General features: G+C 29.4%; 2 protein-coding genes across 4 annotated transcripts; one reads left to right on the forward strand and one right to left on the reverse strand.

Annotated features, from left to right (window-relative positions):
• Window positions 1-326: 326 nt before the first annotated feature.
• LOC111030543 lies at window positions 327-17,104 on the forward strand. Of its 3 annotated transcripts, XM_022310084.1 has the most exons (11): window positions 327-568; window positions 749-795; window positions 2,100-2,510; window positions 6,160-6,306; window positions 7,360-7,563; window positions 8,504-8,702; window positions 9,126-9,363; window positions 11,397-11,640; window positions 13,752-13,991; window positions 16,380-16,505; window positions 16,720-17,104. In XM_022310084.1, exons 3-11 carry the CDS (start codon window positions 2,174-2,176, stop codon window positions 16,893-16,895), a joined length of 1,911 nt encoding a protein of 636 aa, XP_022165776.1. In that variant the 5' UTR covers window positions 327-568; window positions 749-795; window positions 2,100-2,173; the 3' UTR covers window positions 16,896-17,104. The 3 variants fall into 3 exon arrangements, with proteins under 3 accessions (XP_022165776.1, XP_022165775.1, XP_022165777.1); XM_022310083.1 differs by lacking the exon at window positions 749-795; XM_022310085.1 differs by lacking the exons at window positions 749-795; window positions 7,360-7,563.
• A 3,926-nt stretch (window positions 17,105-21,030) lies between these two features.
• LOC111030532 (GPI mannosyltransferase 1) lies at window positions 21,031-22,386 on the reverse strand. The gene has a single exon (XM_022310064.1). It carries the CDS (start codon window positions 22,274-22,276, stop codon window positions 21,083-21,085), a length of 1,194 nt encoding a protein of 397 aa, XP_022165756.1. The 5' UTR covers window positions 22,277-22,386; the 3' UTR covers window positions 21,031-21,082.
• Between the last annotated feature and the right edge of the window lie 216 nt (window positions 22,387-22,602).

The raw sequence follows: 22,602 nt of genomic DNA on the forward strand, positions 1-22,602 counted from the left end.
AATATTGTTATAACTTATCATATTTATCAATAAAAATTTATTGTCAAACATGTTGCTGCCATTACAACATTTTTTATACCTAAATCGATATCTAATTAAAATTAAATCCTCGGTAGGAATAAGGTTACATGCCTACACACACTAACACCGTCATTATTATTTACTTTTTTTCGTAATTTTAGTATGTGTCTCGTGAGCTATATAATAATAAAACAATAAAATAATTCGATAATATTATATTATATATTAATAATATTCAGATAAGGTATGTATCAACGCGTCATCGGTTGTCGGTTGCGAGCCAGTACGCAACAATAATTAAGTATTAACACCGGTGGAGTACAAAGTAGTTCGTTTTGCATCTTCTGTCAACGCGAAAGTAGATATTGTTACGACGCTAATCGCAGTATTTTTTATATTTTTTTGTCGTGGCATCTAATCGTCACTAAAAATTATAATTTCTATTACAATTTTTGTGTGCTCCAATCGTCACAAAACGCGTCGACTGTTAGGTATTTATGACACATTCCTGCGTGCGCTTATAGCCACGAAAGAGTGTAGGACGTAGGTAATTACTAATTTCTATTATTTTATATTATATTATAATATTAGCCTCGTTCTCCAAACTCCAACATCTCGAACACATTTTACTTTATTATTGTAAACATGAAATTATAATATGGAGTTGCAAACCAAAATCGCCGTATTTTATTTGTACAATTTATATCGTTGTGTCTTGTATATCTAGGTGCTATGTGCTACTTTTAATTACTTTAAGCAGTACACCGGCAACCTGTGAGTTATTTATTAATCATTATTGTTATTGATATAATTTGGTTGTGCCAAACGGCAAACAGGCTCATTTTTGTATTTATCTTTTATATTATTGTTTTGCCAGAAGAGCTGTAATTTGTCAAAGTATCAGACAAATCTGTACATTTATTTTATTGGTCCATGCGTTTACTGCAAATCATTAATTCATATAATTTAAACATTATTGAATGTTGAATACAATAATAATAAACAGCGACACATACAATCTATTAAGTGACCGTGTTTTGAGTTAAGTTTTTTACATTTGGGTTAAGTCCACACACACACACACACACGCATACAGTACACACACTCAACCCAATTCACATTTTGCACAACACACATTACGTAGTTCGATAGTATTTGTTCGGTGAACCCAACCACTGCTTTTCGAACTACTACATGTCACACTACTACCCATCCAACTATTTCCCATATACTTTCTATCTTTAGATGTTATCGAAGCGTAGAACTATAATTGATGTCCGTGCCCGAATAAGACATCCCTTGTATAATCGATACCTGTGTTCTGCTGGTATATATTATTTTAAAAGTGAAATCTGTGCGAATATGATAACAAAATATAGGTAGGTATTTGGTAGGTATGTGGACGAGGCAGCATACACGTCAGGGTGTTATAGCACAATGTTATATGCTGTCTATAGTCTATCGTAGTTGTCCGCTGCAGAGAACTTCGAGTACCTATACACATAGATGATATAAAAAGTAGTGGATTTACACACTGCAGACATATATAACATTGTTGCTGATAAGGGAGGTACGTATATATTTTACCATACTTTCGAGTGTTTTGGCTAATATTTGGTCTTCTTAAAACTATTGGTACCTACCTATATAAGTGTATAGAACCTATTAAAGTGTAAAACATTATACGTTTAATAACATATGTATTTGTATCTATATAGTTATTGCATTGCATTATTTGCATTAATAAAATAATGACAAAGATTTTGTAGGCACCTGTACCTGTAGGTGACTTGTAGCCAGCTATAGGTAGTTATAGTAATATTGGAAAATACATCGATTGCGTTGTACAAATGTACAAATATTGCTTGTAAGATGGATCAATTTTATATTGGTCTGATTTGATCACGGGTTACTTTTTAAAAGCTTTTCGTGCTTTGGATTTCCACCCCAAAAAATACCCGAAAACAGTCGTGTGATTGCACATAAACTACCGTATTTTAAAGACAAAACTCATTGATCGCATTTTAAAGGAAGTGAACACGATTTCATTTACCGCGTTTTTTTGTTTCTCACCTCAGGTATCAAATACAGCAGTTTTAATTTGTATAAGGCACGACGATCTTTCATTATACCTCCAACGTTTATTATCATCATGACGACGACGCCAGATGAGGTCGATAATACAATTGATCCAACCCCTGGTCCCAGCACTGATGATCCTCTCATGGAGTTTATTTCTTTCGAATCCAAACAGTCAATGGAGCCAAGATTCGAAGAAGCCTATCTGTTTATCATATTATGTCCACCAGATGGTGGTCCTTGGGCTCTACTCACGTGCATACTAGGATTTCTGGCCTTGCTGATTTGCGATGGCGTTTGTTTATCATTCTTTCTGCTTGACGGTCGTCTTGGCATGGTCGAAAACTTGCCACCCGGAACACGCACCTTTGAACACTTGGCCGTAATCTATCTATTCCGCTACTTGACCGGTATGTACAATAATTATAATATTTAGATATTTTCTTCAGTTCTTGTATACCTATATGTACATATGTATGAATAATATATATGTATATATGCTTGGTTTACAGCTCATATACGCATAATATCATATATTTTACTGTGGAGTATAGATTCATTGATTAAAAGTGTTTACAGCAGTAGGCATGGACTAGGTGGTTATACATTTGACGAAATTGTTGTACATACAAATATACACATAGCATACAAAATGATTTACATAGTCACATAGGTTTCCTCCACGACGTTTAAAAAGGAAATGGCGTAGAGATCTCCTAAACAACTAAACTAAACAAATAATGTAGACAAAAAAAAACTCATTAGGAAGTGTCACTACTGGGTGGCTTCTTCTAATCAAACTATTTTCAATGTTACTATAATTTAGCCAATATTCTTGTTGTGCCCCAGGGTACAGATTGTATATATCGTTTAAAAAAAAAAAATAGTCACATAGATAATTATCGTTGTAAACCGCAGATATTCATGTATGTGATATTAACCTTTATCCAAGACCAATATATTTGAAAGTTATATTATTGGCTGTTGAAGTAAAGCACAACAATTTTAAAAAAGGTGGGCAAGTGGATACCTACCGCTCTGCTGTACATTAGGTATCGTGTGGGTCGTTATAATGGATGTGTTCAATATGAATTCAATAATATTAAATCATTGTAAACAAAAAACGATTCTGAGCAAAAACGGTCAAGTTCCATAAATCATATTTTTAAATTACAATAAATAACTAAAAACCCGTTATTTTTCTTTTCAAATTTAAAATATCTAATTTCATTCAAATTTAAATTTAAAATATCTATTAAAAATAACTTTATTTGTATAATTTTTAGGTTTTTTGGTTACAGTATGAGTTGTATGAGAAACTCGTTTTACATTTTTCAAGGATTCTGACTCGACGGAAGAAAAATGTTTTTCACATTTATAGGAAAAAAACTAAAAAATATGAAAATTCTAAACTCAAATGTCTTTATAAGTATTAAAAACCTCAAAATAAGTCAAAATCTTTTGATGAAATTTTACTGTGGAAAAAACGACGATAAATTAAACATTTGGTGCATAATTTCAAGTATCAGTGGTTATTCGTTTTTGAATTACAAAAAAATTATGAATCCATGTCAAAAAATTCGAAATTTAAACACTCATAAAAATGAATTTGACTTTCCATTAACTTTCTTTTTCTTAAAAGAAGGGAAAACTAATCATTTTTATTGCCTCAAAAGGTAGTGACAGATATAAATAAGAAAACACATGCCATTGTAAATTAAATACATTCATCCCTTCTTTCAGAATCTAAAAGTTCTACTGAACGAAAATATTAACTTCAACAAAATTATTAAGTACAACAATAATAAGTATCCCATAAATCAATCATTGTATTTTCTACTTAACGTAAAATGTATCAACAAAGAATGTGCCGTTGGAGTATAGTTGAAAAAGTTCTATACCAACGTAAATAAAGTATAGCGAAATTGGGCCTCTAACAACGAAGAATAAAAAATATTACACCATTATACCCTATTTTAATTAAATGCTCTGCCATCACAACTTTTTGGTTGTTTGTTCTAAATCTATCCTAATCAATTGTTTTATCTGAACTTGATTCATTTACAATCATAGATGAACGAAGTATATTAATCATAATTCATATAAATACCCTGTATGGATCATAGGCATGTCCAGACCTCATTCGCAGTTCATGCACAACCGTGGAATATCCAGGGGAGAGAAACACTACACCCCCTCCCCCGCCAATAAAAAATTCTGTTAGGGTATTGGGATATGACCCCCGAATTTAAAGATTTTAAATTAATTTTTTTAATTTAGATCAAATTTTGCAGGTCATGCCTGTGCATGACAGGCAAGACCCATGGACACGCCTATGGTATGGATATAATCTGGTTAGGTACTATCAATAGTTCATATTTCTTATTTGTGGTTATTAATGTGATTCACTAACAAATAACTATAATTCTCATATTTTAATTCGTTTAACTACAATATAGCATAAATGACCGAAACATATAAAATATAATATACCAGGTGCACGAGAACTGCAGCTGTATAGTTTTATATAGTTATATATAGGGGGCTAACTGCATTTGGAAGGTATAACCGTATACAATTTTTTTTCCTTATTTTTGATTTCGATGTAGTCGATGTAGGTACCATCTAGTAACTATCAATTTATTGTAATGTAAAAATGATTTCCCAGAAGTGGTAATTTGAACCTTGAGCTAAATTATAATATATTATATTATTTTATTTAAATAGCCTAGTAATAATCATCACTCACTTTAATTGATTTAGTCAAAAAGTAGCTGCGTATGTTTCTATTATACTTACCTACCTTATTTATTTATTGGTTATCGGTGAGCTGTTACTTTTTTCTGTTCACTTTTTCTCTATATTGGGTATATGCCCATATAGATATATTCCATTAACAAACGACACATAATGGCTATATATTTAGAAAACCATTTATTATTTTTAGACAAAAGTGAAAAAAGTTATATACATCTCACCACACGTACACATCATAATCATATTATATACAATAAGTCTGTAACCAGTAAAACCTACTACATAAATGTTTTATGAACCGAGTATAAAATCGTATAATGATTTTCCCGCTCGTATAGCGTATAGGTACCTACTACAAGTATACAAATATATTATCTATATTAAATATTCTTAATCGCTCGCTTTATCAGTTATCTATTATTTTGGGGTAAGTATTGACTGTGGGTAGGTTTAGTTGATAGAAAAATCCTAAGTAAATTTGTCTTAAATACTGTCATGTACCTAATCATCATGTGTGTGATGTACCTACTTATTACAATTTACAAATTACATTTTGAAGTTTTTGTTGTTTGGTATTCATTTTTTTTTACTTTCTTACTATATTATGTCTTCAAAAATAATACAGTTTCAAGCATTTTTTAAAAATAATATACCATTATTTGAAATAAAATAAAAAACCAGAGTTCAATGCGGAATGTAGGAAATTTTCTTCTTTCAGAAAAAAAATTGTTATCAAAATCTTACAGTTCTACAAGGTCTGAGAATCATTCCTGTGAAGTAATTTTTTTCGATAGAATACACAGTATCCCGGGGCGGTTCCAGTGACATTGTTGGGGAGGGTCGAAGTCATAATTTTCAGAAAACTTTCGATATTATAATAGGTTTTTTTAAATTTTGTTTTTAACAGTTTACAATTGTTAGGAATACGGGTTTGGGAGGGCCCCCCCCCAACGGGATCCGCCTCTGACTATATCACACACCCTCCACGTATCGGTACCTGGCAGTAGACTAATGGAAAAGTATTGTAATGAAGGTGGAAACTAAAATTTAAAAGATAATTTTCAAATCATATAGAATGGCGGAAAATATAAAAAACAGGTAGGTACTCTACTGTAACCCTTAGCATAAATTATGTTTTACATTCAGATTTTCAGTTCACAATAATAGAATATAATGTCTAAACTCTACATTTGTACTATACGTATAATGCATATATATTGCATATGTATACTTATTTAAATACAAATAGTACCCTTGTGATACGTAAATATTATATTGAATACCTAATATTTTTTTTTATAGAACCGATTTCGTGCGCGTACATCAACCGCTATGGCTTTAGATACTGTTTATTTTTTGGCAGTATACTGTCAGTAACATGGCTCGCGTTGTTATGTTCTATCGAAAATACATTTACTAATGGACATTACTTTTTGGCCGTCATTGGTGGTAAGTGTATTTAAACACAGTCAGTATTGTCGTATTGCGCCGTATTGAAGTATAATAACTAGGGCTGGGATTTTAATGCCCTAAAGAAAACCCGAAAAAAAATGCTTTTATGACCTAAAAACTCTAAATAATGCCCTAAAAAAATTCTTTTATGATCTACAAATTTTTTTATTTTTAATAATTTTCGTATAAATTACAATAAAATGTTTCAAAAAATGCATTATAAAAATCTATTACAAGTATAAACTGTAAATACATGGTTTTAGTATACATCTAAAAAAAAAGTTGATTGTCCGATAATATAATACGAATTACGATTTACGAGTAGGTACCTACTTATAATCTGTTATTTTTATTTAAAAACCATGTTGGTGTAAAAATCTTAAAATCTTAAAATAAAATTTCAAATTCATACACTTGGTTTACAAAAATTCAAAAAATGCTCCAAAACTCTAAAATGACCTAAAAAATTAAGAAAATGACCTAAAAACTAAAAAATTCCAAAAAATGTAAAAAAATGCAAAATAAACTTTCTTATTCTCATTCAAATGTACATAAAACAAATTTGTGACAAGACGAGCATTGCACAAAAACAATGCAAAGTGCATCGAAATCACAGCCCTAATAATAACGTATACATTGGGCATGTTATATTTAGGTACACTGTCAATAGGTACGTTTTAATAGACATTTATTAATAATACATCGATTAATGTTAGTATGTATTGTACTTCTGCACAAATAAGACATTTGAACTTGTTTCACATATCAAGGTATGTTTTAAAATCAATGTAAATTATACTGTAATTTCTAATGAACAACCGGCATAGCCCAAAAATTATAAAAAATATATATTTCAACAGTTATTGCGTACTTTTGAAAGAATCAAGTACTTAACATAAATATTTCGTTTTAGAAAAAAAAATTTGATTCTTACAACTGGGTAGATCATGTGATTACAATAAAATATTATATTTTGCATTTATCCGAATGTGAAATATACTTCAATAGGTATGTGACAAATATTTTATTTATATATTTGTATAAGTTTAGGTATTGGAATGGGGATAATTAAAACATCATTCTACGTTTTGTTGTCCACGCTGTACGTCGTAAAACGCCATATGGCGCATTTATCTCTTCATTTAGGAAGCTTCACTGGCATGCTGATAATCCCGCCTCTTACTGAATTCCAATTACTGCAAGCGGCAGACTTGAAAACAGAAAACTTGAAAACGGCATTGTATCTCAATTTAGGTTTGTGCAAATATACAATATGTCGATAAAGTTTAGGTATTTAGTAAAGTGGCATAGACATGATATTGGATTTTTTATGGGGGGAGGCTCAACAAGCCTTAACCTCTTTTGTTATGGGTATATTTTTTATTTGGGCTTATGTGCCTCTTATCTATATTGAAAGGAAGGACTATAATAATTAATTATGCAATTAGTAACATTCAGTTATCTTTACCATTGATGTTCTAATAAATCACACTTGGCTTACGTACATTAATTAATGTAAAATATTAAAAGATCAATCACCTCAATTTTAAAATAAATAATGCAAGAAATTGTGAATTTCTTAATATTATACCAAATATACCTAATGATAACATTTAATATTTTATACCCGGGTGAATCGTCTAAATATGGTTTAACAGTTGTTTTAAGCATGACAATGGGTTATTAACAACTCGAGAAGAATATAAACATATAATACGGCATAGGTATTATTGTAATGGTATTATGTGTTGCTGTGGAATATTAAACGTTATTTTAATGAGATGTAAAGGAAATCATCTACATAGAGCACAAAATAGTATCAAAAAAGTATAAAAACTTTACGCTTGTACAATTTTCAGTACCCACTTATCTTTATAAGGCACATTGACTATATTTTTAGCATTAAATGCTGAAATACTGAAATACTTCACAAGCCTTCATAAATTTCATGAACTTATTAGACTTTTGCAGCAACATTCATACAAATTACAGTTGTAAATTGTAATATACTAGCACATGGTTCAAAAAATAATTAAATCAGTTTGAAATTTTCTTGAAATTTTGAGTGGTGGTTAGCCCTCCTCACTACGCCACTCGTATAGTATAAAATGAAATATTTCATTTTACGATTTATACCATTTCACAATTGTTTTTTTAGTGAAAAAAGTTTTGAATTTATACTTTATTAATGTAGGTATAATGTGTTTTACATTGGTATTCTGGTTGCTTGTTTCTACACCGGTGACGTTAAAATTGGACATAGACGATGATGAAACTATTATTGATTCTATCTCTCCTCCACGATCCAAAATCCAGACTATGGCCTGGATCATAGAAAACTTTCAGTATAGTTGTAAAACTTTAACTATACAGGACACGATCGGAGATCGAAAGTGAGACATTTCTTAACCTTTTATTTTACAAACACATTGCAATATATATTTTTCTCCTATATCACATATGGTACATATAATTAACAAATTAAACTGACGTACAGGTTTCAGCAATAGTTATTTCATGTCCCAGTATAATCTATATAATATATATGTATATAGTATAAATTATAGATACACACACAAAGAGTGTATAAACAATATACATCATTATAACTATTTATTATTTATTTCGAGAAAAAAAGCCGAGTAGGTCGCAAAGTTGTATTGTTCAGAATAGGTAACATTTGGAGAAGTTTCAACACAGATAAATTTTAATTTTTTTAACATAAACTATCAAGATACTTGAATACTCATATTTATGTTTGTTAATTTATCGACTGAAGGTCCAATAAATCATAATAATCGTTATTATTGTTGCAGATTATTTACGAACATGTTTCTTGCGAAATTGCCGGTAATCGTGAATGAGCAGCCAATAGAGAGTATCAAACGGAATCGAAAATATTCGAATTGGATCTATGAAGAACGTTTAAACCGAAGGTTGTGCATCCGAAATGTCACAAACATGTTCAAAAACCCTTTAATCGGCAGTCGGCCGATGTATAGAGATGACATTCTCTACGACGGAAACATCTCTTTGCTGTTGAGTGATAAAAAGGTTGTATTCGAAATCAAAATTAAAATATATAATATATTATGTTTCAATACTTTCATATGTCTTATATATATTATATACAATATACATAATACATATATATATATATATTTATCTGGTGTATATAGCCACTAGCCATGTAGGTGTTACTGGCAAAATAGGAAGTCAGGCACGGTGCACAATGCCTGACTTTCGAGGACAAAGTAAGAAAAAGTACCTATACATTGTCCGGGTATTGTACACAGTCCCCGAATATAATTGGTCAGTTGTTAATTAAATATTGGAAATTAAACATAACATCTTACTCGGCACTTTAATACACATAAAATTCATATATGCCTCAAATATAAGTTACCTCTATTAATATTTTTTTTTAAATGTTCCTACTATTCGTTGAATCTTTGTTAGGTACTTACTATTGAAGAACTTATATTATTATCTAAAGGCCGTTTGCCCGTTTGGCACGAATAAAATGAATATTATCTATTATTAATTCTTGATTTGATAGGTATTTCGTATGTCGTGAGATCAAACAATTAAAATATTTAGATGTAGATAGTAGGTACTTGTAATGTATGAACTACGAATGACATTTGATGTCAATGCGCTGTATTTAATTCACTTTGGCCACTTGAATCCGCGTAGAAAACAATTTGCCAGGCTGCAGGCACTCGCTTACTGCAGTCATAGAATTGGCTCCCAATACAATTTTCTACAAATGGTTCTCAAAACATAGAAGTTGAAAAAGTATGCGACGTTAATAATTTTTAGGGACTCAGTGCCAGATCACTGCCTAGAATTATATATAATAAGGGTGCAAAGCTAATTTTAAAGTTGGAAGTATGTGACAATGAAAATGTTTTGTGGGATTATCGTCTATTTTTACTCATAATCACAATCCACAAGAAAACAAACTATAACATCGAATTTTTAGTAAGAACTTAAAAGAAAATCTGTTGAAAGTATACTATGTTGATGCTCTTATACATTTTTGCATTGATACTCAAAGGAAAATCCAACAAATTCGATTAGAACTGAAGAGATGTGAAATACATTAAACATAATACACTTCAAGTTCTAGCGTCAGTATTTCCGAAGTCCCTAGTAGCATTTTAGCAGAGACGAGGTGCATGATATCTTAAAAACAATGGATATAAAAACATAGGACGGTAAATAATTTTTAAAAATTAATAAAGCAAAGACAATTAATTATTGTTTAACGCAGAAGAATTTGTTAAGTGAATTGACTATATTAAACTTCGTCTTACGAGGTGTGATCGAAAAATACCGTAACAAATATTATTACTGCTAATCTAGTTACGATAGCGTTTTAAATTATATATAGATATATTCCTCACGTATTAGAGAATATTTTATCTCAGTTTAAATTAACACATGGTTAAATCGAGTCGGTTTGACTACCGAAATTATGAGGCAGCGGGTAATTAAAAATGCCGAAATATTATTATTGTCAATCGAGTCAATCGGAAATCGAGTCTCAACATCAACAAGGATATACCGATAATAATAATCGAATACATACGTTTTTTAAATTATATTCATAGGTTTTTCTTTTATTTTTAACTACATACGATGATGTAAATTACAAACACATTTTCGGCTACCAGCAGTGGTGCAAATTACACATTATCTTTATCTTGGTCCAAACTATAAACTCCCCTTGCATTGCCCAAAAATTTTCGGACATTGTGAATTGTGATAAAATCTCGGATTTCTTACTTTTCTTGCGTTCCGTTGCATACCTAGATGTTACAACCCACTGATATCCCTAATATAAACTCGTGGATTAAATTATTTTACTACGGTTGATGTGATATTTAAGAAGTTTAAAAGGATTTTTTACATTTTTGAAATAACAAATCATTTTGTAGGGACTTATTTTTAAAACTACAATGCGAAACCTTAAAAAAAAATTGTTTTAAAACCATCATTACACATGTATCAGCTGTTTGATTTATCAATGAGTGTTTAAATTTATTTATTTGTTTTTATTTAAATTCGTAATTTGTCTATAGTGTACAACAAAATATATCATCGAATACAATGAATACCTGATGACGATGACTCGTATTTGTTCCATAGCTGACGTGAACGAAGAGAAGAGCAATAAGTTCGGTTGGAAATGTCCGATAGCCATAAGTAGAGTTTTGAAGTGTATGTTTAACATGTCGATTTGGTTCAATGAACAATTCCTTTTAATGGTAATCAGCGAGGCTCTAATTCACGCTGCCTGTTTGGTACCGTTTATGTTCATTAAAGGTACCTATATACTATGTCCAGTTAAATATTATGAGTGTTGACATTTTTTTTTCAGTTAAGTGTTTATTCTGGCTATTATTATTGATCCAATCTTATAAATATTCCTGCATAGTAAAATATTAGGGGACGGAAATGGCACACAATGCCTGAGCACTATTCACAGATTAACACAATGCCCGACTTTAGTGGTCAAAGTAGGAAAAAGTCTACACATCATCATATTGCGTCCCATTTTTTATACTTTTCAAGTATTCGAATGCATTCCTCAAGTCACGTAAATTTTACCATATTGGACCGCTGTAAACATATTTGTCCTATATGGTAAAGATTTACTTGAACATGACAATTTAGAAATTAATATACCTTAAAAACACAGAGTAAACTATTTAAAAAGTCGAGCATTTATTGATAAATAGATAAACAAATTTAAAAAAGTTAGTCAAGTTGGTAGCGCTCTGTCGTACATTATAGCTATCAAGTATGTCATTGTAATTGATTTTTTAAATTTAAATTCAATGATAAACCATTGTATCCGAAAAATGATTCTGAGTTGGGATGGTGTGATGTCAGCCAGGATACTTGAATAAATAATCAAATTTGATAATTTAAAAAAAATTAATACAAGTCGAAAATGTCTAATGGTTATAATTTATAAATATTGTTACATTCCGGTATATACAGGGAGATTCAACAAGTATGCTCACCCCCCTTTTTTCTTTAATAATGAAGTTTTTAAAAATCTGATTTTTGGAATTTTTAAATATACTCAAAGACCATATTTTCATATTTTTGAGATTTTGTGTACCACTTAAAGAGTGTCCTGTGGCGATACAAACTTTTGTTTTTCAAATGGGAACCCCACTTTTTTACTTTAAATTATTTAACTGATAATTTTTTTGAGAATTTTGATGTATTGAATCAAAATTCGAACTAGTAGTTTTCTAGTTATTACCCATTTTGTGCTAAAGATAATATAGTTTATAATAAAGAAGAAGGATAATATGCTTTACAGTATACGTTGTTAACTATAGTCTATACACATATTATAAAATAATACGTCATTTTATATTTATTTAGCCAAATACTTAGGTGAAAAGCAAGTAAAATCTTTCTTCATCTATTTAGTAATTTTTCTTATTCCATGTGTAGAACTGTATAAGCATATCCCTATTACAGACAATTATCCTTAGTACAAATTGACCAATAACTAGGAAACCGCTAATACATCAAAATTCTCAAAAAAATGATCCACTAAATAATTGAAAGAAAAAAAGTTGAGTTCTCATTTGAAAAACAAAGGTTCGTATTGCTACAGGACACTCTTTAAGTGGCACAAAAAAATCTCAAGAATATGAAAATATGATCTTTGAATATATTTAAAGATTCCAAAAATCATATTTTGAAAAACTTCATTATTAAAGAAAAAAGGGGGAGGCTGAGCATACTTGTTGGATCACCCTGTATACTAAAAGAATATAAATAAAAAGAACATTTTTTTTTGTATTTCTCACTGAATATTAATTGGGATTTCGATGAATTTTGTCAAAGTTAGAGTTTTAAATTCATATAAAAAATAATCATGCTTTATGCATAATATTTTTGAATTTCTATTAAAACAACTTATGATGAACCCTGTATCATATATAAAAGCATTTTCGTTGAGTGAAAATCTTTATCGACAACAATTTAAAAACAATTTAGAATATTCAAAAATTTCTCATAGCTCAAAAAGAATCGAAATATTTTGATTATTTTATCATGTATTGAAAATGGTCATATTAGTATTTGATGATAATATAAAATATCTACAGTTATTAGTTTTTGAGTTAAACAAGAAAAAATGTATTCGATTTTTGCACAGGCCTGACGCCTCCATAATATTTTAAATAGTTTAATTTTAATGTTTTACAATATGACACAATCAAAACAAAAAAGGGTTTGATTTCGTTTATCTGACTTTGAGACTCAACATTTGCGGTCTATGAAATGTGTACATTGTCCGGGAATTGTGCACACAATATATGATTTCTACCAAAATAGTACCTAATTGTAGTTCTCTATTTTGTGTACGCTTATTATATTTAATATAACATTATTATTTATTATTATAGGTCCTGTGGGTCAGAAGACCTCCGCAGAAGCAGTGATTACCCTGATGGCAGGCTGTTTTGGTTTATTGTATGGTCGGGGACTCGGTCATGTGGTGCACGGAAGATCACCACACCCTGTACCTCTGTATCATGTTGGCCTAGCTTTGGTAGCTAATGGACTATCGTTGCTCCTATGCGCCACGACCACCAATGATATTTCTAATCTGTTGCCGTATTTTGGAGTTTTTGGAATTACTTTCGGTAAACTTAGAAAATATTACCAAAAATTAAAATATCACAGATCATAATTTACCTGTGTAATTTATTAATTTTAAGTTCATGCACGTAATTTTATTTTATTTTTTAAATTTTATAATTTTTATTCAAAAATCTTCATTTTCTCTAGGGCAACTATGTTTTTAATTTTTATTATTAATTTGATGACATCAAATTGAGAATAAAAATTTAAAATATTTAAATACAATGTACATTTTTATTTGTGTTTATTTTACTGCACTAATACTTATTAGTATATTGATAACAATACTAAATACTATAATAATTATCTTAATAATAATTAATAATAATAATATGAGAAGTAGTATTTGTCATCCTATGAAAAATTTAAATGTCTACTGCATAAGTTGTATGTGATATGTTTGTGTTTGGTCAACTACCTACATTATAATTACAATTTAAACTATTAATTATATTGTGGAATTTTACTGCATCATTGATTAATATTCTAATAATATTATGATAGTCAGATAATTTTATTGTATTAATTATTTTTATGTTATGACAAAAAATATATTGATTTTATATCTTAGATCCGAGTTCCTCAGCTTAGTCTGTGCTTTATTACCTATAATTCAAGGGTGGACAACTGGCGGCCCGGGAGCCTTTTTTATCCGGCCCGTGCCACATTTTCAAAATACATTATAAATAAAATAAATGATAATTTAAATGTATATTTTGAAGGACCCCCTTTTTTCCTGCTTTTTAAGCTTTTTATGTATCTAAAAATTGGCTCTCTAGTAACTTTGAATTGCCCATCCTGCTATAACTTATAAGTGTATTTAATATGGAGATACTTATATAATATTAATTATTAATTATTACTAATTATCATAACTATTTTATGTCCGGAAATCAACTATAAAAAAACATAGTTATCCCAAAGGAAGTGAAGATTTTTTTATAGAAATTATAAAATTTCATGAAAAAAAAATAAAATTACACAATTACATAAACCTAAAATTAATAAATGATACAGGTAAATAATTGAGCAATTTTTTTATTCAATATTGAATAGCCGTCATTCATTCAATTTTAAACTGAGAACCAAGTATTAAGAGTCAAATTGACTTGAAAAAATTCGGACAATCTAAATAATGTGTTAAAAATAGGTGTTACTTTAAAAAAAAATACATTTTGTACTGCTCATGAGCGCCACCGTAAGTGTTGACAATTTGAAAATGTCACAAAATATATATTTCAGTACCTCTTAGGTCTGCCCCAAAATTCATTTCAATACATTTAGGTGGAAGACCTAAATCATCAATTTTTTATTGAGTATATTTTTGTTAAAAAAAAAAATATATTTTGTATACTATTGGTCTTATTATTTGTTCATTATTATTAATTATTATTGAATGGGTATTGGTAGTAATAACTAGTAACATGAACATTGAAATATTTAATTTTCATAAAAAAAACCATACAAATTTTTGGAACAATCAAGAACGCATTTAACTGTTAATAGTTAACTTATTTTATAAATCATAACAAATTATAAACAAGGAAACAATGTAAACGATTTCACATTCATAAGCAGTCTTGCATCCTGCCATAGATAGGTACCTAAATATAAGTTTCGTTACCCTATGTTCCTAGTTATTTCGTAAATGTATAATCTTATATTATTATGATAACCGTTTGACAGATAAGGTCATAACTATGTACCTATCTATATTCTGTGGCTTGTTCTATACAACATTAAATACATTAAATATTATTTCATAATATTATGTTATAGATATAACACTTATACCTGGGAACATTAATACATTATAGCGATGTGCTATATATAACTATATTATATTATTCAATAGTCAATATACACTATAGAATAGGTAAACTAAAAATATTTTTGTATTTATTAATAATTTTTACTTCAAAATAATCAAAATATAATAGAAACAGTCTTGAATTTTTTGGTTGGGCACATTTTAAACTTAGGGGTGCAAAAGTCTCCTCCGCCATTTTTAATATATTTATATATTATATGCCTATGTAAAAGCTTATAGACTACGATTGGCAGCTGTTCTGCTTAGTACTTACAACGGCAGTCGGCAATCGCTAATCGATAACAAGAGAGTAAGATCATTTATTTAAAAAACTGAATGATTCGTTTTTTGCCCCCCCCCCCCTAGCTGCGCCAATGTGTGTAGGCCATGTCACCCATGGGCCCTGACCCCGTGTATTTATAACTTAACATATTTTTTATACCTATTATACTATTTATATTACATAACGTTTTGCAATGAAATATTTTCAATTAATAATAAAACATAATATTAGGTAGGTATATAATTTACACTATGAAAGATATATACCGCTTGATTTTTTTATATTCTATTATTCCAGGATATTACAAGTCGATCCAAAATGCAGTTTTGTATACTGCTTTTCCAATAAAGAGTTTTAACAATGTATGTGGTCAGATTTCGTTGGTACGAGGTGTATCATCGTTTGTTGGGATTCTTATTGCTGGTACGTACATTTTATTTGTACGAATCTATTATTATTTATTTATAAATATTTAATATGAGTGGGCATTGAGCTATAGGCTATAGCCCTATAGCCATATAGATCAATATTAGTGGTCTGATTTTTATAAATTAAATATTGACTTTAGTCTATCATACACATAATATGACTATACATCTATAAATCACAAGAGTTTTAAATATTTTGTGTTATATAGTACGCATGATGCAGCCAGGAAACGACGGTCGGCCGGTCACCAGCTGTGAGGGCGTGTACGTTTACGCGGGCATACTTATGATGATTGGGAGCGTTTGCGTGACCGTGTTGCAACAATCGGCCACCGCCATCAAGCCACGATCGGTATACTGCAAAGTCTCGGCTCCGCGTTATTGAAGGGCACAATCGGCGTAATTATACATAGAACCAAAAAAAAAAAATCAAAAAAAAGAAATTGCAACTTTAGCGAAACGTTACCTTTCATGTATACGTATATAATATATATATATAATGTATATACATAAAAAATAACTTAACCTTATAGCAGTACCGCAGGCTTGTATTATGATTATTGTTTTACAGTCCCAAATGTTGTAATAATACCTACGTCGTAAATATTAAAAATATTTAAATATAGATTATATTTTCATTTATAATGTCATGTATAACATACAATAATAATCATATTTTATGTACTTTTGACGCTAAGGATTTTTCCTCCCGCAACTTACATAGTGTCATAATATTATATTATGAATATACCAAGTACCTATAGTCACTACTTGTATTATAGAGCATATAAGTACAAACGACCTAACAGGTGGATTATTTTGTTCCAACCTGGGGACATAATGTGGCAGCGGCCGACTGTGCAATGGCACAGTACGCCCCTGATCGATCGTAAATAAGTTCAGCTGTCGGCTTGCCATTCATAGGTTTTTGTATTTAGAGAACGGAGTTGCTAAGATGATGTGCTCACGTTGTATGAAGAACTCATACTGGATGGAGCACTCACTGGGTGGAACACTCGCCCTGTAGGTAGAGAACTTGCATTATATAGAAACTGCCGATATACTGTAAATTCGACTAGTATTTTTGAAGGTCTTAAGATTTGAGTAAACATTTTAATGTTAAAAAATATATTATATTTTCTTCTCGTTGCTATTTATTTTCATCTTATTTTATTTATTTGAATTTATGCCATAGGGCTTCTGAGAACAAAGTATTAACAACTATGAGATATAAGGAGACCAAACAACGGCAATGTATTCTAATAAAGATCTTACTAGCAAACAATAAAAACTAGAACGAACTAAAGTGCTAAAAGACATATTTTGGGAAAATCAAAGTTTAACATACTTCACTTAAAAAACAGAATTTTCCATAGTGGGTCCCAAAATAACCATTATTTTATGTTTCGAGTGTTAACCTAAAAAAATGTCATATTTTTTTTCGAGTGCATTCCAGTTCATTTAGAGTTACCCAAGGTGCTTCCAAATGTTTATTTTACATCGTCAATAAGGGAACACTAGCTACATAGTGTTGTACATGACGCTCGATAGAATCCATACATGTAATCAATGAACAAACATTTTGGTGTGAATGGCAGCAATGAAACAAAAGACGTATAAAGAGAAAACATCTGATGAAGGTGCCTTTCTAATTTATCGAGTGGCTGATAAGAAACGCAATAATTATTGTGTTAAACACCATGCCTAATATTTTTAATAAACACTAGCACTTATTGACCGTAAATTAGTAGATATACTCATATATAAGTTGTAGTCGTGCTTAATTATTATTGAAGTTAAAATAAAATTCAGTTTCCCCGCTGTTGCCGCAGTCCTAATTGTAAAAATGTCATTCAAAGTATTGAAGTTGTGCATTTGAACCATCATTATCGACTGTCAGACCCGTATCTTGAAAGTTCTTAGTCGATTAGTTTCTCTTAAATTGTATGTAGGTCCCTAAGGTTGTTTACAGAGGACTCACTCAGGTATCCCTTGCAATAAAACCAAGTACCTACTTTACGGGAAATTAGATCAATGTTAGGTTAAAAATCCATCGAGGGACGAGGGGACACAGAGGAAGTCAAATCTTTAACTTAATTTAAGCATTCGAGTAAAAATCTGTCAAAACAATAATCAAACCTCATAATTTCCCGGGTGCGATAAAAATACATGGCTTTAAATGTTTAAATTCATCGGTATTAAGAGTTAACCCTATCTATTTAGCAATTTGTTTACCAATCAAATTCAAATTTTGTATTCAAAAACTTAAAAAAGGCCCAAAAATTCCTCAATATGCTCTAAAAAATACTACATAAAAGCAAAATTAAAACTTTTTATTCTCGTTTATAAATACATGAAACATCGCGTAACTAGATCGAAAAACAAAGCAAAGCACATCGAAATCCCAGCCTTAATAATAATAACAATTGGCCTTTATTATAACCTCAAGGGGAGAATTCTACTTAAGGGGTGAATGTTGTTTGTTCAGTACATGTCATGTAAGTTGTGTCATATATGCATGAGATTTCTAGGATGTGCCTTGTACATGGCTTTTTCGTACACAGATGCCATAATAATGTGCAATACTTTTAAAACTCTTTAACTGAGTAACAAAGTTACTGATTTGAAACAACAATATCCACGCATATAGCTTATATAAAATGTTTTTTTCAAAATCTTAAGGGCCCTGCATTTCTGTATCTTTGGTCCATCTATGTTGAGATACTGGTCTGCTCCTAGAATTATTTCCTCACTTTAGTCTAGAAAATTCTTGGTCCAGATCAGATGTTGTAGAAAACTAAATTTGTATTTCAGTAATACATTCAATCACAGTAACTGTTTGGAGAGAAACAATACTACATATATTTGTATTACTATTATTAGGGTTAGGATGTTTATGTTTTTTTTTCATATTTTTCTTTTAGTTGTGTAAATTGCAGACCAAGTTATAAATTTATTTTATGTGACATAGAATCAGTATTGTTATTTAGTGTTATAGTATTATTTTTAAATTATATTTTTCTACATCGTGATTCAATTGTAGACAAATTTATTTTATAAACATGTTGACCGTATTTCATGACATTTTTTCCTAGATCAAAATATTATTATTTTGAATACTGAAATATAAATATACTATTGTTTGTTTGTTCATGACCTCTTTGGTCAGTTAAAATAGGGGGCTCGGTGATCGACACTCGCAACTTTTACAGTAGTTGAGCTACTGCATATATCACTATTGAATATCATAACAATATATCTATATTTATAATTCCCTTACATCATAAGTACTACTGTTGGGTAGTTCCTTAAATTCATGTAAATCCAAGTTAAAACCACACGTAGATACCGCATATATGCATATTGTAAATTACCTTTACAGATTGTATATTTTCCAAATAAATGTAAAAAAAAATTATATATTTTTAATATTTTATTCTGTAGATGTACATAGAAAAATTTATTTCTTAATGAAATGCCATACTAGGACAGAAACTAATAGTTATAAGTTTAAAATAAAATAAATCTATTATTAGAATTTGAGAGAAATAAATTTAGTTTGTATTCGTTATGAAAAAAGTTTTGTTAAAAAATGCAGTTAATAGACTATGATCAATAAACAAAACAATTCATTAATTAGTACTATTTCAAAGTTATAACTTAAATGAAACACCTATAAATTACATTTAGCTTTTATATGATAACCCAATGAAGTTACTAAAAATAAAATTAAACATCCTTTATCCTTCATATTATTCTATTCCACGAATAAATTTCTATGATTTTGTCAGTTAGTAAACATTGAGTATAAAAAATTAGTAAAGAGAATGAAACATTTAATTGGCTTCAAGACAAATTAATTTTATATGGTAATAATAAGTTTAATTATTTTTAAATTAATTAATGTTAGTCGACATTTAGATAACGTATTACAAAAAACTTAATAAAATATATTCTTGAGGATTGCTTAGCTATAAAACAACTTTATTATAAGTCCATAATATGCAAAGAATGAGAAAAAGTTCTTTAATTGTTTATTAAAATAAAGTTTTATTGTGATTGTTGAATTATAATAATTGCCAACTGAAAGTTAGAAAAAAAATAAAAAAATAAAAACAATGTTGAACTTGATATTTTATATTACTTGCATATTTTATTAAATAAAACTTTAATGCATTAATTAAAAATTAAAACTTATAGTTCCCCTAGCAAAAAATTGCAACAATTTATGATTTATTAAGACCAATGATTATTGATCATTGCCTACTAACTGCTTTGGTATAATATTATTTTATTGAAATAAAAATCTAATAGGCAGACATTTTTTTTTTTTAAACTGTAATAAAATGAAGAAAAAAAGACAATTATTTATTAAATTTTTCGAGGCTAATATTCCCAGTTCCTTTTTACCTTTAATTATTTTAGTAGACTGCAATATTTTGGGATAAATTAAATAACTATTATTTGCTTAAAATAATTTGGATCTTGTATAATTAACGAAGAAAATCAATTAAAAAAAATTATAAAATCAATAGTAATAAAACAAGTTTATTTTCAATAAAAATAATTAGTTTACAATTTTTTTTTTAACTTGTTACAATTATAATAATCAATTGTAATTGATAAAACTTTAACATTGGCTAGAAAAAACATAAGTGATTCAACCCAAATTAATTGAAATGTATTGAAACCTAAAAATTCTAAGCAATACGCAAATGAAAGCCACCCAATTTGAGGTATTACCCAAATCATGACCAGATTTATAATTTCAATACATGTTAGGTTAATAATTGGATAACACAATGGTAAAAATGACACAAACCAAACAAAATATTGAGACGTCATAACAGTGTTAAACGCAACCATGATAAAAGATAAACAAAACAAGCAGAAAGACAAGTCTTGGGTACTAGAAAATTTGAAAGATGTGACCACTAATAGAATTAATAATGGAAGTTTTGTTGCTATACTATATATTATTGGTGTTTTGTTGAAACTAGATAGCAAATAATTAAAATAAAAGTAAATAGAAAAATTATGACGCACATCTAATCGAAGACTATGGTACAAATATGCTTCATCCAAAAACTTTTGGCCATAAAAGTAATACCAAGGCCATGTCACCACAATAAATGACAAAATAAATGTGATAGTGAATAATATTTTCTTGCGAGTGGGTAAAAGCCGAATAAGAATCGTTTTAGATATTGATGAATGAGTATTATCACTACCAATGGACAAATAATATACTAAACAATAAATTATGGGATAAATACGTACATGCACAGATAATGCAAGACAAATTGCAGATAATATATAACGACTTTTCATATGGGCAAGCAATGTTACAAGAACAAGAAAACAAGAAATAGAATCAGCATTTCCACGAGTTGAAATAACAATACTTAAAGGATTGTACAACCATAAGTAAGCACAGACATTACTAAGACCAGGATGGGATTTTGAAACTAATTTACGTATAATAATGGCAATAGCCAAATCAAATGCTGAAAATAATAGCTTTCCCCAACAATTGTGTAGCAAAATATTTGGTACAAGCAACATGGCTATTAACGGAGTGTATCTATATGTTGGTCTCATATATGGGGAGTTGCCTTCCCACATATGTTGAGCTGCATCTGTGAATATTTTGTAGTCAATATCAGTATAATGAACACCTGTGTCATCATTATCATACCATTGTGAGAAAATAATCATAAATATTCTAATAAAGAAAGCTAATACTATATGCCAAATGAAATACATATTATTTTATCTAATAATAGCAACTAATTTAAATTCACATCTAAATTCTTGTACTACGCTTCAGTGCATTTGAAGTCAAACACTCCCGAAACTTCATGAATTGGGTTTTACAAGAATTAGGTTTTAAATCTTTTTCATTTTGTATAATACATGCAGCATATTCTAAACCTTCAACGCGACATGATAGTAAAAGCTCTGGATATCTTTTAAAGCGTGATTTTGCTTTATTAACTGCATCCATCACTGTTTCCCTGCAGCTGCTCTTGAACTGTAAAAATAAAATAAAAATTTGATATATTTTTAAAATAGAAAGTAAAATATTAATT

This window comes from Myzus persicae, unplaced genomic scaffold (assembly GCF_001856785.1).
Source record: "Myzus persicae strain clone G006 unplaced genomic scaffold, MPER_G0061.0, whole genome shotgun sequence".
Classification (NCBI taxonomy): Eukaryota; Metazoa; Arthropoda; class Insecta; order Hemiptera; family Aphididae; genus Myzus; species Myzus persicae.